At 39.2% G+C, this 19893-nt stretch overlaps 1 protein-coding gene across 1 annotated transcript in view; it reads right to left on the reverse strand.

Annotated features, from left to right (window-relative positions):
- LOC306879218 (unconventional myosin-X-like) overlaps window positions 1–19140 on the reverse strand; it is a gene marked incomplete at both ends in the record, with an annotated part of 49332 nt that extends 30192 nt beyond the window's left edge. Inside the window, 2 exons of the mRNA XM_079432006.1 lie at window positions 14295–14400; window positions 19067–19140. Of these exons, the coding sequence (XP_079288132.1) occupies window positions 14295–14400; window positions 19067–19140 (180 nt within the window). The remainder of the gene's footprint in view (window positions 1–14294; window positions 14401–19066) is intronic.
- Window positions 19141–19893: the final 753 nt, after the last annotated feature.

A 19893-nucleotide genomic window follows, 5' to 3' on the forward strand; every position in this document is an offset into this window, starting at 1 on the left:
TTTTGAAATCAAATCTAGTGAAGAACAGCGCCCACCGCGCTTGACGAGGATTGAGCCTCTTGGCGTCTCGTAAGTACTCTAGATTTTTGTGATCTGTTAAGACTAGGAAGGGGTGGTTGGCTCCCTCCAACCAGTGTCTCCATTCTTCTAACGCTAGCTTGATAGCTAGCAACTCACGGTTTCCGATGTCGTAGTTCCTCTCCGCCGGGCTGAGTTTTTTAGAAAAGAAGGCACATGGATGGAGTTTCGGAGGGGTCCCCTGCTGCTGTGAGAGAACCGCACCCACTCCGGTAGTAGAGGCATCCACCTCTACGGTGAAGGGTAAATTGGGTTCGGGATGGACTAGGAGTGGTGCGGTCGTAAAGGCTTCCTTAAGGCGGTTGAAGGCGTCGGTCGCATCTTGGCCCCAATGGAGAGATTTCTTTCCTCCCTTCAGGAGGTCAGTGAGGGGACTGGTTATGGTGCTGTAGTTACTAATAAAGCGACGATAAAAGTTAGAAAATCCTAAAAATCTCTGTAGTTCCTTGATGGTAGTGGGTTGGGGCCAAGAGGTGATGGCTTCCACCTTCCCCTTGTCCATGCGAATGCCACCATGACTGATGATGTACCCCAGGAAATGAACGGTTGTTTGATGGAATTGACATTTTTCGGCTTTCAGATATAACTGGAACTTTCGTAATTGCTGGAGGACCTCCGCAACGTGTTGGCGATGTTCGGCCAGGCTCCGGGAGTAGATTAAGATGTCATCAATGTAGACCAACACAAACCGGGGAAGGAACTCCCGGAGCACCTCATGCATGAACCCCTGGAAAACGGAAGGGGCGTTGACGAGGCCATAGGGCATGACCCGATATTCGTAGTGGCCAGTAGGGGTCACAAAAGCGGTTTTCCATTCATCCCCTTCCCTGATGCGAATGAGGTTATACGCGCTGCGGAGGTCCAGTTTGGTGAAGATGGTGGCACCGCGGAGTTGTTCCAAGGCTGCTGGGACAAGAGGAAGGGGATAGCGAAATTTGACAGTTATCTGGTTGAGCTTACGGTAATCGATACACGGACGTAGACCTCCATCCTTCTTTGCCACAAAGAAAAAGCTGGAAGCAGCAGGGGACGTGGACGGTACAATATAGCCTTGATGGAGGGCTTCCTCGATGTACTCCTCCATGGCCTTCTGTTCAGGTAGTGAGAGGGGATAGATCTTTCCTCGTGGTACAGGCTCACCCGGAACCAGGTCAATTGCACAGTCCCATGGCCGATGCGGTGGAAGTCTGGCAGCTCGCTGGGGGCAGAAAACGTCACTGTAAGAAGAATACTCAGAAGGGATATCCACGGATCTTTGATCCACAGGACTCTCGATAGTGGTGGCATGTAGGGGAAGTGAAACGGTTGCCCAATGAGTAGGTCGAGGTAAGTACGGGAAACATTGAGGGAAACAGGACGAACCCCACTTTAGCACCTCGCCAGACTTCCAGGACAATATTGGATTGTGTTTCACCAGCCAGGGCAGACCCAAGATGACATCAACAGTTGCCTCTTCCAGTACCAACAGGTGAATGAATTCTTGATGGAGTTGCCCTACGCGAAGCTGCAACGGTCCAACACAATTCTCAACAAGATTGGGAGTGAGTGGCATACCGGTTATGGACTGGATCTGGTAAGTGGTCTTTGTCGCGGCGATCGGGAGGTCGAGCCTTCGACAGAGATCGCCGGAGATGAAGTTCCCGGCCGAGCCGGAGTCGAGGAGGATGGTAACTGGGAGTGGAGTAGAGTCTATTATCAGATGTGCATTGGAAGTTAAAGGGTTCATCTTGGGAAAGGTAGGTTGGATGCCACTCACCGCAAGTCGAGTAGGACGTTGTGGGCATGATGAGATTCGGTGGGTTGGGTCACCACAGTACAGACACAGGTTGTTAGCGATTCTTCTTTGTCGTTCTGAGGGGGACAAGCGAAACATGTCTGTCTGCATGGGTTCCGGTGAGGGTCTGGCCTCTGGCTGGGAAGTTGGAGGAGTAGCAATGGCAGATGGTGAGGGAGTATCAGAAAGACATGCCTTCATACGGTTCGAGCAGCGGATGGCGAGCTGTATAAACTTCTCGAGCCCATAAGTATCATCATAAGCAGCGAGATGTAACTTCAACCGGGGGTTTAAGCCTTGTCGGAAGGCAGTAAGTAGTGCAGGCTCATTCCAACCGCTCGTGGCTGCCAGGGTGCGGAACTTCAGAGCGTGTTGATGGATAGTCGATGAGCCTTGACGTAACTTAAATAATTGTTCGCCTACCGATGAGTCCCCCGGTGAGCTGCTAAATACTTCTTTGAAGTGGGCGAGAAATTGGACATAGGAATGTGTTGCGGGACCGGCTTGGCTCAGGATCGACTCGGCCCAACTGAGGGCTGGTCCCCGGAGCGAGGTGACCACAAAGGCAATTTTTGCTTGATCGGAGGTGAACATCTGAGGATGCAGATCAATAGTTAGTGAGCATTGTAACAAAAAGCCATTGCACTCCTCGGGATCACCTGAGAACGGCGCTGGTCGGGCCATGGGACTGGCGAACATGATCGGTGAAGAAGAGCTGAATGCGGAAGTGGCTGGAGAAGGTACTGGAGCTGGTGCGGGAGGAGAGGTGGAATGAGTGAGGATCCTCTTGAGTGTGTCGACAAGTTCCTGGAAGGGATCAGCTGTACTCATGATGTTGCTGTCCTGGTCCGATCTTCTGTAATGAACTTGTCAGACACAGCAGGTTAGTGAAAGAACAAAGGTGTTTAATAGTGAATCTGGAATCGGAAGAACTGAGGGGTTGGTATTCTTGAGATGAGTAGAAGTCAATGGAGTTACAGGAGACCCGTGAGCCGGGATAAACTCAGTCACTGTGTCTTTGACAGGGATGATGACAGCGGGAACCTCCAGCGTGCAGGGGAGTGCTCTGTGTGCCGTGATACGTGTCCAGTGAGTGGTAACCACAACAGTGTCCGTCGTCGAGCGTCTGGATCTGCGGATGGGGAAGATGAAGAGGAGCAGAACAAGAGGTAAGTTTCAACAGGTAAGTATCGTCAGGTAGTATACTCAGCTATGAGTCTTGAGAGCGTCGGTCCTTGTATGTTACAACAAGATCGGACACTGTTGTGATTGAGGAGAGTGCTTTTAAGTGTGTGGTGATTGTTCGCTGATGAGGTGCAGGTGCGGGTGATTAGAACTCTGGTGACGTGGATCGTGGCCATTGGTTGAGAGGAAAGCCTGGTCGTTCTCTGACAGTATGTAGTTTAGTTTATTTTAGTTTATTTATAAAGCACATTTAAAAACAACAGGAGTTGCAACCAAAGTGCTGTACAACAAATATAAAACAAAGTAAATTTAATGTATGTCATTAAATGCAATAAATTATATTAACATATTTGAAATATAATACAATTCATTTCATTAGGCTTTTTCCATTTTCATCTCATCCACTGAGCTTACATCTGCTGATGTTTCTCAATGGAAAATGAATTCGAATTAGCTCTCACATACATGACACAAAGAAAGGCCATCTCAGGAGGGGGTGGGTGAGACACCTTCGAGCACTGTAGCTCAGAGTTGCATGTGAACTCTTATAGTTAACTTCTCAAATTTAGGTCACAGTCTATTTTTGTGCCTCAGAGTTCTTAAATCCTACAACAAACCTGTGAACGCTTTAGGTGAGCTTGCACACATACACACACATGCGCACTGAAGCAGAAGACTCACCTCAGCGTGAATAGTAGGAAGGAGATACTGACCATTGCTCCAGAGGACACACACACAAATACACACCCACCAAAAAAAGAACCCACAAACAGTATTTCCAGCTGATACACTCTTAAAGGCATAGTTCACCAAAAAATACAAATTCTGTCATTAATTACTCAGCCTGACGTCGTTCCAAACCTGTAACACAAATTAAGGTATTTCTGATGATATCCGAGAGCTCTCTGACCCTCCCATAGACAGCAAGGATCCTGACATGATCAAGGCTCAAAAATACAGCAAGGAGATCGTTAAAATAATCCATGTGACATCATTGGTTCAACCGTAATTTCACGAAGCAAAGACAATTCTTTTTGTGCACAAAGAAAACAAAAATAACAACTTTATTCAACAATTCATCTTCTCCACGTCACACTATAGCACCATTTTGGAGAGTATCACATACGTAAACAACGTATGCTCTTCTGTGTCAGCAGCACCATACGCGGATACACTGTTTATGTTGTTTATGACATGATCTGAAAGTAAACAACGCATCCACGTACATAAGTTGCATACATTGTTTACATATGTGATACTCTCCAAAATGGAGACGAATTGTTGAATAAAGTCGTTATTTTTGTTTTCTTAGCGCACACAAAAAGTATTTTCGGAGCTTCGGAAAATGATGATTGAACCAGTGATGTCACATGTGTAGGATATCAGAGACCGAATCGGACAAATTTAAGATTCGATCAGAACATCAAAACATGAGGAGCTGAAATTCCAGAGAGGCCCAACAGGAAGTCATAAATCGGATCCCTAGCTTCAGCCCGTCTGAAGAAGGCCTAACCAGCAAGCCTCTTTCATAGAACAGCTTGCAACATTAAAACAAAAGGAACACTTATTGATAATTCCAATTCAGGAAGGAGACTGTCAAATTTAGCGGCAAATAATCAAGACTGATGGTCAAAGAGATGGCCATCACATGTGTTCCACGATAGAAATCACGAGCTTCCTTAGATGGACTTTTCCCCCACATAGAAGACACAGACCAGACTGAAATTCCTTTGTTCACAGAACATGTCCCTATGTCCTACACAGAACTTCACAGAGACTTTTCCATATGCACCTAAAATCATCTTAAAAGACTTATGAGCAACTAATCATTTCTATGCATAACTCCATATTATGTATGTAACCCACACATTAGACTATCATGTTTTAATCACATATTATGTATGTCTTTTTAATAACTATTGAACGACTTTAAGGATTTATATTCGTGTTTGGTATGTATGAGTTTGAAAAATCATGCTTTAAACGTTTCTTCCAATCAATTCTTTGTCAAATGTATCATAGTCTTGTTATAGAAATCATGTCCAAAATTATAGTCTACAAGAGCGTGTAAAATTCGGACAATGTGACTGACCACGACATGTTGATTTTCTGATTGGGTGGAGAAACAAAGCAACACCCCGAGCCAGGATAGGATCTAATTGGTCAAGACAACCATTGAGAGGTGTCAAAAAGCAGAGTTTAAAAACTCAGGACACCTTCTTCTCTTTCCCCCTCTGCTCTTCTCATTTTTAGCCATGCTTTTTGGCATTACTTTCTGTGTTCTTTGAGCGCCATTCCAGCGTGCTTCGGCCTGCACGCCAGCTGCTACCACGATGAGAAGAAAAACCACCTAGTCTCGTTACATTTCATTCTTTTACTTTAGTTTCTTTTCTTTCCATTGAGTTTCGTGTTCAAAAGTTAAGTTTGCTGCAAATTCCAGTTTGACTGCACCCGCTTCAAACTTCAACTAGCAACTGACTCTGAAACCATCTCCAGCCAACGCCCAAGATTGGCTTCCCAAGACATCACTACAAACAACCACTGAACTGTCAGCCAATCAGCAACCTTGGGAAACCCCCTTTCTGCAATGACAATGACAAAAGGGAATCCCTTAACACAAAGGCAATGCAAGCAAGTAACTTCAAAATTTTTGCTGAGCTGGTGCATTTAATACAAATTTTAGCCTCATTGAGAAACTCAATGCAAGGGTTAATTAAGTGATTGATGGCTGTTCAGGTCTATGCAATAGCACATATTGCTGTAAACTTGGGATTTCACATTTTCATTTTCTTAAACTCATCCTTTCCTCACTTTCTCTCTTTCTGCAATGTGTGAATGTGTGAATGCATGTGTTCATGTGTTAGATTAGTTTACATGTCTTAGATTTATCAAATAAAGCCTTATTTATATTGAAAAGAGAAGTATCTCGTGTTTTGTGCTTACAAGTTAATGTCTTAAACTGACAATCTTGTTGCTGTGCTATTTAGTAGTGTTTTCACTATAATTTGGATTTTAATATCCAGTGCAGGGTTGATGTTACACGGCTTGTTCAGTGAATCGCTGGCCGACTCGGTGATCAGCCGTGAAACAATGATTCTGTTCAAATTCCCTTTGAAATCTTAAATGATTCCCTTTCAGCTAAATTGACCTGTTTCCCTTTACATTACATATTACCTTACGCATGGACCATTTTAATGATCTCCTTGCTACGTTTCTGAGCCTTGATCATGTAAGAATCTTTGCTGTCTATAAGGAGGGTCAGAGAGCTCTCAGAATGCATCAAAAATATCTTAATTTGTGTTCCGAAGATGAACGAAGCTTTTTATGGGTTTGAAACGACATGAGTAATTAATGACAGAATTTTCATTTTTGGGTGAACTATCCCTTTAAAAATAAAGGTGCTTCACCGATGCCATAGAAGAACCCTTTTGTTTAAATGGTTCCATAAAGAACCTTTAACATCTGAAGAACCTTTCTGTTTCACAAAAGTTTCTTTGTGGTGAAAGAAGGTTCTTCAGATTATAAAAAGGTAATAAGAGATGGTTTTTGAAAGAACCTTTGACTGAATGGTTCTTTGTGGAACCAAAAATGGTTCTTCTATTGCTTCGCTGTGAAAAACCTTTTAAGCACCTTTATTTTTAAATATGCAAACACGTTCACTTAAATTCTTATTCAACCTAAAAGGACAAGGCCAACATTATAAATGACCTTTTTCACATGCTCATATTCAACCTAAAAGGACAAGACTGACAATGTAACCTTCTATGACGTAATCAAACTCTTCCAACACAATATAGCCCTGTGACAAAGTCAGAAGAACCCTGCGTCACTAAATTACAAAAACATTTTAAAGTCAAGAAAAGGTTATGATAACACTATTCTCTTAAGGAATAGTTCACCCAAAAATGTCAGTTTGCTGAAAATATACTCACCCCCAGGCCATTCAAAATATGGATGGGTTGGTTTCTTCATCAGAACAGATTTGTAGAAATTTAGCATTTTATGACTTGCTCACCAATGGATCCTCTGCAGTAAATGGGTGCCATCAGAATGAGAGTCCAAACAGCTGTTAAAAATATTATAAAATCCACAAGTAATCCAAACAAGTCCTGTAACCATAATATTGATTTCTCCAGTGAAAGTCACTTTGTCTGAATCAGGAGAGAGATATGCACAGATCAAGGACTGTTACAAGCGAAAACAGCCAACATATATTTGGTGTATTTTGATGTGAGGGGACAACAGGGGATGGACTTTTTTTCACTGGAGGAAGCATTATTATGGATTATGGATTAATATTTTGGCCAAATTTTGAATTTGTTTCTTACAAACACACAGCTTTTTACTTTCCAAAATGTTAACTGACGGACTGGAGTCGTGTGAATTACTTGTGGGTTACTGTGATGTTTTTAACAGCTGTTTGGAAGTGATGTAATGCTCATCTACATATTGGATGGCCTGAAGGTGAGTACATTTTCAGCAAATTTTACTTTTGGAGGGAAATATTCCTTTAATATGTTTTGCATTATGCAAGTTTTTTTATGTTCATTTTTATGCAACATTTTTATGTTTTCATAATGTTGCAAAAACATAGCAGGTTGCATATGGTTAAATTTTTGATCTTGGTTACATTTGCATATGTTAGTTGTGTTTACTTGAACATATTTAAAATGTTTCAATTCACATGTAAAATCCACACAAGCATGCATGCATACTGTCCCAGTAACTCGGTCAGAACCACTGCAGGAATGGGGTCACTCCCACACTTAACTAAATTATTAACCAAATCAGAAATGAAAGCGAGCGAGAGAGAAATAAAGCGAGGGAAAGAGAGAGAGATGTCAGTTTGCATCTAGCCCTGTACTATACTAAGCCTTAAAACCCACATAAAAAATTCAGCATTCTCCAACAGGGTTGGCATTTCAAAACATATCCCCCACACATGCAAAACAATTTTTCTACCCTTTTGGACCAAGACCTTAGGGCCAAAACGATAAGTGGGAAGACCTCCGGTAAGACAGTATGGAGGCTGCTGGAGTTTCCTGGAAAGGCTGCCTGAGACCTAACAGAAGGCTGGATTGGTGTATTGATTAATGGAGGAGGGTTTGAACTACTGCAGAGAATGCAACTGAATATTCTGATGTCAGCTCAAGCTCTCTGGTGTTCAGGGTATGAAAGCTCAACGTTACCAGCACACAGGAAATATTAGGGAAATGCAGACATAAATAAAACCTAAAGGAGATTTTTCATGTTTTTTTGGAACCTGCCTTTCAGCTGTAGAACTGGAAAGTCTGAATCATTTTAGGGATTCTGTTTATTCAGATGCCCATTTCAAATAATTGGTGGGAAAAATGTCACATTCATTTGAGTGAACACTCAAAAGAGTTCCTATATATTTTACACATATTTTCCTACATATTTTTACAGCATTTTACTCATTTTTTATTTTGTGTTATAACAGATGATTAGAAAGTAAACCCCCTAGACTGGCTGTTTTAGATATTTAGTTTGGTTTATTGGTACTATTGTTTGCTGTAACAGCTACTAAAAACTATGTTTTTGAGTAATTTATATTTAAAGTGAAAGTTCTGTTTAAATGGCTTCATTCATGTGAAACACAAAAGAAGATATTGTGAAGTATGCTACAACTGTTTATGCTCATATAATGAAAGTCATCTACTGACTTTCATTGTATGGGATTTTTTTCCCCCAAAATATCTTTAATGTTCCATGATATAAAGAAATGCATACATGTTTTTGACTGGCACTCGCAAATATGAACATATTATGCCTGTCCTACTCTCTTTGCACTGGTTGCCATGCAGTCCATTTTAAAATAGAGTTTAAAATTTTACTTTTTGTTTTTAAGGTTTTGAATGGACTGGCACCTTCGTATCTTTCTGACCTTTTGAGCTTACACAGTCTCTATTAGAACAATTGCTACAGAATCACTTTTTAAAACAAGGCTTAAAGCCTACCTCTTTAAGGGGCTTTTAGTGTATGAGCCAACAGGAGTTTATTATTTCAGATTATTATTTGTTTGTCTCGTTTTTACAATTTTATGTATTTTGGATCCTTTTAAACTATATTGTTCAGCACAATGGTCAACCATTGTTGTTTTATTGTGCTTTATAAATAAAATAAATGAAATTAAATGAATGTTTGAAACAGCATGTGAGAAAATATTGTGGTGCATTGTTTTCCTTAAAGCTGAAATTTGTAACTTTTGCACCACTAGCATTACTAAACATATACTGTAATTGCAAAAATATTGTTTCTACAACACTCCCTCCATTTGTTATTGGTTGGTCAAACAGAAGTTCCACCCCAAAACTTGGTAAAGTTAATGTTAATATGCAGCCCTTTAAGGGACATGGTGGTGAGAAAAATTCAGGGTGAGTGGAAAAAATTTGGGGTGGGAGGATTGTTTTTTTTTTTTTTTTAAGTGTTTTGCGATCTCTCGCAAAGATATTTGCGTTCTCTCGCAAAACCTGTTCGGACAAACTCTTCCCGTTTACTTTACAGTTTGCAGTGGCTACACCTCGTATGTTCACAATGGAGCGGTTCATAGAGTTTTATTTTGAACTTGGACTCAATAAAGTAATACAGTCAGTGCTTAGTTCAAGGCACGGTTTTGGGACATTCTAAAACACTTAATGTGGCTTAATGTTTTAAAAGTTGTTTTACAGTTGGTTCAAAATGCAGCAGCTAGAGTCCTTACTAGAACCAGGAAGTATGACCATATTAGCCCGGTTCTGTCAACACTGCATTGGCTCCCCATCAAACATCGTATAGATTTTAAAATCTTGTTAATTACTTATAAAGCCCTGAATGGCTTAGCTCCTCAGTACCTGAGCGAGCTCTTATCACATTATAGTCCTCCACGTCTGCTGCGTTCTCAAAACTCTGGCCATTTGATAATACCTAGAATATCAAAATCGACTGCGGGCAGCAGATCCTTTTCCTATTTAGCACCCAAACTCTGGAACAATCTATCTAACACTGTTCGGGAGGCAGACACACTCTGTCAGTTCAAATCTAGATTAAAGACACATTTCTTTAACCTGTCTTACACATAACACACTAATACACTTCTGTTATTCAAATCCGTTAAAGGATTGTTAGGCTGCATTAATTAGATCAACCGGAACCGGGAACACTCCCCATAACATATAATGTACTCGTTACATCATAAGAAGAATGGCATCTACGCTAATTTTTGTCTGTTTTTATTCTGTTTCTCAGTCCGTGTCCGGATCAGATGGTGGATCGGCGCCGGGAGATGATGTATGTGGCCCTGATCGTCGGCTGAGGCCGAGCACCTGGATGAGCCCCAGGGACATATCCCCAGTCACCGTAGCCACCCGATCCGGTCCGTATCCAGCCCAGATGGTCACTGCAGTCACCAGATCCAGTCCGTATCCAGATCAGATGGTGGATCCGACCCAGAGACGACCTCTACAGCCCTGAACGTCAGCGGAGACCAGGACACCGAGATGAGCACCAGAGACATATCCCCAGTGAGGACCCCACCACTTAGACAGCCATCGGGAAAGACCACTGGAACCAGTTGAGCCCTTACAATCTGACTTTGCTGCAGTTGGAATTGAACTGCTGGTTTGTTTGGCCAGAGGAGAACTGGCCCCCCGACTGAGCCTGGTTTCTCCCAAGGTTTTTTTCTCCATTCTGTCACCGATGGAGTTTTGGTTCCTTGCCGCTGTCGCCTCTGGCTTGCTTAGTTGGGGACACTTCATTTCCAGCGATATCGTCGACCTGATTGCAAAGACACTATTTAAACTGAACTGAGCTGGATGATGACATCACTGAATTCAATAATGAAATGCCTTTAACTGAAAATCTTTTTTTTTATCTTTTCATTTTACATTATTGACGCACTATTTTCCTTTTTTGATATTGTGCAGTTGCTTTGACACAATTTACATTCTTAAAAGCGCTATATAAATAAAGGTGACTTGACTTGACTAAAACAGTGACATTGGAGGACTAAATTCGATAATAATAAATCCTGATAAAAAATTAGTAGACTAACATTAAATAACCTTATTAATAATATTGCTATTAATAAAGCAGAATATGAACACAACGCCCTGCACGTTAAGCCTTTTTTTCCCCATAGAAAACGCTTAAGGAAGGCTACTGAAAGGTTCATACAGCTCGTATATTCACAGTTATTATTAATAAGGTTATTAATATTAGCCTAATAATTTTATCAGTTTTTATTATTATCGAATTTGGTTCTCCAATGTCACTGTTTTAAAACATTAAGCCACATTAAGCGTAGATTGTCCCAAAACCGTGCCTTGAACTAAGCACTGACGTATTTCTTTATTTGAGTCCAAGTTCAAAATAAAACTCGACCGCTCCATTGTGAACATAAGGAGCTATATGAACCACTGCAAGCTGTAAAGTAAACAGGAAGAGTTTGTCCGAACTCAACTGGTTTTGTGAGAGAATCTTTGCAAGAGAGCGCAAAAGTTTTGCGAGGGAACGCAAAGTTTCTCGAGGGAACGCAAAAGTTTTGCGAGAGAACGCAAAACATTTGAAAAATATTTTTTCCTCCCACCCCAAATTTTTTCCATTCAACCCAAATTTTTCCCACCACCGTGTCCCTTAAAGGGCTCCTTATGTTAATATATCAAGCAGGTTGAAATTTGTGTTGATGGTGCCACAGTTCCACACTTTTTTGGAAATCACTTAACAAATAACTTCATTGTCTCTGTATACTAAACTGGGATTGGAGAAAGTATTAAGCATTAAGTCACTGCAATCTCAAATGCAGCATCCTCTGTAGCAGATCACATGATCTTCCATTAGTAGACATAACTGCCAATTTGAATAAAGTTAATCAAGCACTTTGATCAAATCTGTTGCATTGCCAACAGCGACTTGTCAATTCAAACAACACAAAAATTCAATCACATTTGTCGCTGAAAAATCAAGTGCGAATTCCCCTTTAGTGATTTACAAAGACACTGGAAATTATATAAAAAAATTATAATCATAGATCTCAAAGTATAACTGTTAGTCAACTGACTCTCTCCTTAATCTCTGTTCGCATGTGCATCTCCATCAGAAAGACCTTAACATTTAATGACAGAGTCACATTTTAGAGTCATTCTAGATGACAGATGTAGGACTTCAGAGTCCACCACTGGTCATATCAACCCAGTGGTCTGTCATTCTGTTTTCTTTCATGTTTTGTTTCCTTGTATGGCCATGTTTTTTTTTTTTAAATATGGAAATTAGTTTCCTGTACTGCTTGGTATTGCAAATTAGTCTAAAAACCAACATGAAAAAGAATGGTGAGGAAATTGTGGATTGTGATCTTGCCTGAAAAAAGCTTGAATTCCAGAAATGTTGGGACGTTTTTTAAAAAACTTTAAAAAACAAAAACTTTCAAATCACATGAGTCATTATTTTATCCACAATAGAACATAGATAACATAACAAATGTTTAAACTGAGAAATTGTATACTTTTATCCACTAAATAAGCTCATTTCAAATTTGATGCCTGTCTCAAAAAAGTTGGCACGGGGGCAACAAAGGGCTGAAAAAGCAAGAAATTTGGAAAAGATTCAGCTGGGAGAACATCTAGCAATTAATTAAGTTAATTGGTATCAGGTCTGTAACATGATTAGCTATAAAACGGATGTCTTAGAGAAACAGAGTCTCTCAGAAGTAAAGATGGGCAGAGGCTCTCCAATCTGTGAAAGAGTGCGTAAAAAGATTGTGGAATACTTTAAAAACAATGCTCCTCAACGTCAAATTGAAAAAGCTTTGCAAATCCCATCATCTACAGTGCATACCATGATCAAAAGATTCAGAGAAACTGGAGAAATCTCTGTGCGTAAGGGATAAGGCCGAAGACCTTTATTGGATGTCCGTAGTCTTCGGGCCCTCAGATGACACTGCATCACTCATCGGCATGGTTCTGTCATTGACATTACTAACTGGGCCCAGGAATACTTCCAGAAACCACTGTCGGTAAACACAGTGTCGCGCATCTGCAGATGCCAAGAGCTCTATCATGCAAAAAGGAAGCCAGAAGCGCCGTCATGTCCTGTTTATTCAACAAAGATAACTTTTTAAAAGTGCTGAATTTATTTTATTTCTATGTGGAGATGACAGAATGAGGCACATATTAAAACTATTATAAATTATGCACAGAAACTAAGAGGCCTTTCTTCAGTGTTCAGTGCAAATTAAAGCTTTAACTGGACCACCATGCAATCCTGTGTGAAAGTGATATGACAACATAACAGAAATTTAACATGGTAGCTGTATAGGCCATGGACGTAAGTAGATTTAAATCAAATTGTCAAGTTAAATTAATTTGTTTAGCACTTTTCACAATACACATTTTTTCAAAGCATATTCATATTAAATCTTAATGTATATAATATCTTAATGTCATTATGCCCCATAGTATCATTTAATAGATTAGAGCTGGGCGATAATATAGATTATGCTTTTTGATGAAACAAGCAACAAGTGGTTAAAATATGCTATATAGTAAATATAGTAAATTACTTACTCTTTTACCATCAGATTTTTCCCCTTTTAAAAGTATGAATTATTTTAAAAATCAAAAAGAGCTTTGATGTGCTCTATGCATGCGTTTATGAATGTTTATATGTGAGTAAAAGTCTAAATTAAATGTTCATAAAATAAAGAACTAGTGGGTTATATTTTATTATATATAAAATAAAGAACCAGAAGGTTATAAGCACTGACTCGTTGGGTTCGTCAGAAAGATCTAGTAAAATTTTATCCAGCTGCATCACCTTTCAAAGGACACCCTGTTACCATGACAGCAAATATTAGTGGACATCTCTGCATTAAAATAAGATCTATCTCTTCTACTCTGTCTCTCTTTCGATCATGTGATTACTCTGTGATTATTAATCTGCATCTATCACATTGCACCAAAATTGGCCAAACGCTCATGTAGAATGGAGGAGTGCATTATGGTCGGTTATATGATATAGTCTCTTTCACATGGTCGTATATGGAGGGTGAATGCATTGATTTAGCCTCGGACGTGCAGATGACAGACATACACACACAAACATGCATATGCACACACACACAGCTCCTCAGCACTGTTATGATGATATTCGGAGCACAATACCAACTCAGCGTAATCTCTGACTCGCACAACACCCATTCAGCCATAAAGGGCAACATCTGTGTGTTTGCATGTGTTTGTGTTTATGACAGATTGCTGAGTCTTACCTCCCCGTAGTCGGTGGTGAGCACCAGGGTTCCATCTACACAGGAGCTCACTGTAGACGGGACCAGCTGATCTTTATGATTCACCCACACTCGAGAACCCTGCAAAAAACACAAAAGCAGTCAGACACAAACCAGCACAATCCCAGATTATATGTCCCAGTTGCTTGTAAGAGCCACAGAACAATAAAACACAAAATCTTCATGTAGTCATTCACTGTTGAAATGTATGACTTTCAGGAAGACCTGTGGGTGGCTTTTCATTTTAAACACTCACAGATGCCCACACACAAAGCTTAGACATGTCTTTGTGCACAAAAGTCTGATTCAAGCCTAAAAAGTGTTGTTTTTTTGGCCTTTTATTATTCCAAAGCAGTGAAGTAAAGGCCAAACTGATACCCTCAGAGCACATTATAAAGTAGAATGTATAAAAAAAAAAGTATAAAAAGAAATTCAACACCAATTTCTTTAAGTGTACATTATATTCTGACATTATTTTCAATTAAGATCAAATTATTAAACACAAGGTAATTTATTTACACTTAAAACACATATAAGGAAATGTTTAAAACCTTACAAAAATTCAAAGATGATCTCACCATCACTGGAAAAGGCACAATGTTTAATAGAATGACCCAACAACATTTCTTATATAATATTACAAAATTAAATAATCACTTTCAAAGAAAATTCAAATGAAGTATGAAAGGTTTTCAGACTAAGCAAATTTATCATGGGAGGTTTGTGCGTTACTAAATTTCCCCACATTATAATATGTAAATGATATAACGCACAGCACAGTGAGCAATGATGTGTCCTCCTGCTCTTCTCCACAGCAAAGTGCTGTTTCTATGTGAGCACCAGACTGAATTATGGCCAGCTGTATGAAGTTAACTACTAATAATTGGGAAACGGATCGATAAGCCCTTAGCTTCAGAGAAGAAATACAATACACAATCACCAGCTTCAACAACAAAAAAAATCTCATTACTTCCAAAGCATTAAATGGCCCAGAAGAAACATCCGTTTACATTTCCAGCATTATTTTACAACAAAATTCCCTAATACTCACAGTATATGAGGTAAACTATCCCAATGGTAACCTGACAGAATTCACAAATATTAATTAAAGAGTATTTGAAACCAACATAGAAAATCTCCGCTAGACAACACAAGCATGTAATTTAAATTTTGACTCACTGGACATATATAAACTCACTCCTGCCCACAAACAAAAAGAAAATAATGTGTGAATCCACCCCAAACATCAAACTAGACAATGAGTGTAAATTTCCCAGACATGGACATTAGCCATACTGATTTTTAAGCGGATGACCTCCTCTTCGACACATGCATTTCTGGACAGGCAGACCGAGAGACAGACTGATAAACAGATAAAAGTGGTTCTTTGTCAACAGATGGTTGACTATAACGAGGCATCCCTCCTCCAGTCAGAGGAACCACAGTGGTGAAGACAAAAGACATGCTGCTCTGCCCCTGGTTAAAGAAACCAAGCCAGGCAGAAAAACACTTACAACAGACAGCTGAGCTACATACACTTACACATTTCATTTCCATTAAAAGATATTAAAAAGATTTCCCTGCTCTTTTGGGGAAACAAAATCATTCAGTGTACTATTCACAACACAAAGCTCCCTCCACAGCCTATCCAGACTTTATTGAAATAATAATGGGTTATTCAGAAATGAAATCATCACAGCCAGCACTAATATTAATGCCTATTCACAGAGGCTAATATACGATCATTTATATATTATGTACAGTATCAAAAACAGCAATTGGTCTTGTGTCTTAATCGTGGAAGGAACTGTGACAAGTAGAACAGCAGTAAAAACAAATATAGGGCTGCGATTTACAATTTGGGGGAAAATGTCATTTGGATTTTTCTGCACAAAATTGTGATTGTGATTATATATCAATATTACTATAAATATAATAATAATAATTATTATTATTATTACTATTATTAAAACATTAGTATTTAAGAAAAATATTATATTAATTATGCCTTATTTTCCTAAATTTTAAAAATTACCCCACTAAGATTTTATTTTGGGAAAAACCGTGAAAAACGCTGTTTGTGTTGTGTGCATGGGAAGAAGTTCAGAAATTAAAAATGACTTAATGATGTTTGACTTGTCTTTCTCTCAACCGTTCTTCATGTTCTTATCAGGAACTCCTGGCTTTACACAGCCACAGATAGCATCTCTAACAGGATCAGGAGCTGCTACAGTAATTAGTCATTTGCACAGATGAAGAGGCTGTTGGTTTGTGCCCCGATCTGAGAGAACGAATCATTAATGAGAGCCCTATGGAGAGCAGGAGTGTGTAATCATGCATGAACACAACAGAGATGAAAGAATTCAATGTCTTCATCAACAGATAACTCTGCTGTTGCTCTTTCACAGCTGTCAGTAGAAAACCGCTACATCCACTGGAAAATATGAAAGAAACATCCAACCACACTCATGTGGGGGAATAAGGAGAGCATGCTCTTAGTGGGGGAGGGTTTGCAAGAGGGTCTATATAAAAGATGCAGTCTCTGAGGAGCTAGCAACAATAATGGCCTGACCATAAAAATATTATTTTTATTTTATTTTTCTTTAATACACTATATTTTTATTTTACATGTATTATTGTTATTATTATTATTTTATAGCCATACCGATACATGATCCAAAAATTTGCCCAAATTATTTAGCACTACAAACAAGTACAGCAAATCTGGGCTTGTTCAGTTGCATTAAATACTGCAGTCTCGCTATGTAAACCACAGCACATAGTCTCACTGAACTCATCAAATAACTGTTATGGAACATCTGCACAACCTTGAAAACCACTGGCTTTCAAAATTTCCTTGCACAGATACTTGCCATTATTAACCTTCATCTAATGACCAGTGTAATTAATCACCAGACAGCTTCTCAACCTCTCATCACCCACCAGTGAGGGATTTACTAATTCCAGCAGACAATAACATTGACAATGAGAAGCAGAGGATGTGTGGAACAGTGCCTGAATGATTCTTTGAGGATTAATAAAGCATTAGGGAAGTGGCAAACTTGGCAATATGTTTAAAAAGCAGAATAGAAGCATATGTGTGGGTATTATGAATCAAGCATGATACAGCTGGACAAGGAGACATGGAGAGAGAAATGGCAAAAGAAAGAAGGAGAGTATCGACTGTAAATGGAAAACAAAACCCACTGGCCCAGGGAAAATGCTGCATCCCATCACCCACTTCTACGGCCCTAAACATGCTGACATTTCAGTGTTCATCACTGGAGTCTCAGTTACTGCAACACAACCATTCTGAGATATTTCAGCTCCATTTCAGACACACTCAGTTATAATGCCAACACTCTGCCCATCTTTCTACCCTCTAGGGAGAATTTTAGCTGCTCAGGTGATCTGAAAAGCAGCTTCTGTCCTTATTGTTGACGCACTGTCCTGAAGACACAAATGACTGCGATTCCCCCTGTGAGTTTCTCTGTTTCATTTCTACTGCTCTCTGCACTAAATTTAAGCAAAATAATGAAAAATCTGGCATAATATCTTTATGAACTTTTACTAGGTTTAAGCTTGGGCTCCCCTTTTAATTTCAAACACATTTTTACAGTTCAGTTAAATTTTACAGGTCAGGCAATTTTAGTGCATAAAATTGTTTTGAAAACTATACTATTCAAAGCAATAATAAAAAAAAGCTTCTACCTTGGATTCCCATTTTTAATTTTTAAGGATTTTATATAAATCGGATATTTTGGTGCCTAAAATGTTTTTTCAAACAAAAGCAAAAATAAAATCAAATAAATCTTGGGTTCACTTTCAAAGTGTTCTTTTTTTTTTTTTTTTTTTTACAGTTCAGACAGCGAATCATTTAAAAAAGGCAAAAATTATTTAGAATGATTTAGTTTGGTGGCTCTGCACTTTTTAAATACTGATAATTAATTGTACAGCAAAATACATTTTAAAGGTGGGGTATGCTTTTTTCAAAAACGCTTTAGAAAACTGAGTCGGGCCGAGTAACAAAACAAACTTGTAGCCAATCAGCAGTAAGGGGCGTGTCTACTCATGATGCAGAGGAGAGAGCGCTCAGTGCACATGACGGACATTAGCTGAGCCGAGCGACGACAGAAAGATAGAGATGGCGGATAAAAAACAAAAGAGGAAAACGTCTGCGGAACAAAAGAAGGCTTGTCTACACTGGACGCGACAAAGCAAACTTTGAAAATCAATTGAAATTTGTGTCAATACATCATAGATAGAACGCGGCAGCAGTTTACTGTCGGGGATTTGTCTTGTCCCATCCAGTGTAGACAGCATCACTGATTATAATGAGTTCTATAGTATTGTATAGTATTTTGTCATGCCCATCATAGGGGCATGTTTGTTTTGGTGATTTGAAATATCAACATTGGCTACCAGAAATCACTTACCCCACCTTAAATTATTAGATTTATTACTAAATAAAGGTTTTCACATTTATTTAGATAATACAAACTTCTCAAAAGGACCAGCTGAGATATTACAAATTAAGTGATACAAATTTATATATGACAGAAAATTGTAAACCAAACAAATACCACTATTTTCTACTTCCACAAATCTGGGACATCTAACTTTTGATTGACAGGACATAATCAACTCTAAGGTTGTTTATAAACAATCGCTCAATGTCTGACTGCACAGAAAATTACTTTTACTCCTTGAAACTGACAGTTAGCTACGCATCAGTATACCTTCTTCTTTCTCACCTTTCCACTTCCTTTTCCATTCTTCTTTCCTCCCCTATTCTCTTCTTTATCTCACTCTTGTCTCCTAACCTCATGTATGTTCACACATAACAGTGTGAAAATGCCATTAGATTGCACTTCCTGTGCAGCTATCAAATATACATGACAGAAGGAGAGAGAGAGGGAGGACAGAGAGAAAGAGTGAGAGAAATTAATGATAGATGAAGCTGTTAGACTAAAAGCTGTGCCTGAGAGATTCCCACCATATTGAAGAAAATAGAGACGATGAGGAGGCTAGACTTTGCTACACATTTCTACGCCTCTCCACTCCTCCTTTAATTTATGGCATACGTACTGGCACTCCCTAAAGACACACACACTGGTTTTATGGGGCATTTTATTCTCAGCTTGGACAAGATCAATAACAATAATCTTTTTACTTTGCATAAATGTTTTTGTCTTTGGGAAAATTTATGTTAAAACAAAACTTAAGGTTTGAACCAAGCATAAATATAATTTTTGAAAAAAATATACATTTGGCTGTAGAGTTGGCCAAAATGTTATTGTTTTCAAATAAGTAAATACATTTCAGATATTAAATGTGATACATACACAATGGAGGATTATATGCTATGAGTTGTGATAGACTGGCATAAGTCCTGAGCTGTTTTATAGTCCCACTCTCTTTACTCTACATCCTCTCATTCCTCCCTCCTGCTCTGTCCTTCCACTCAGTCTCTCACCCCTCTGGCCCAATGTGATTTAAAAGCAGAAATAAGGAAGGCTAAGAAATGAGACACCTGTCTATAGACCCCCTCTCTGTCATGCCAACATGTCTTTTTTAACAG

This window comes from Barbus barbus (assembly GCF_936440315.1).
Source record: "Barbus barbus genome assembly, chromosome: 13".
NCBI lineage: Eukaryota > Metazoa > Chordata > Actinopteri > Cypriniformes > Cyprinidae > Barbus > Barbus barbus.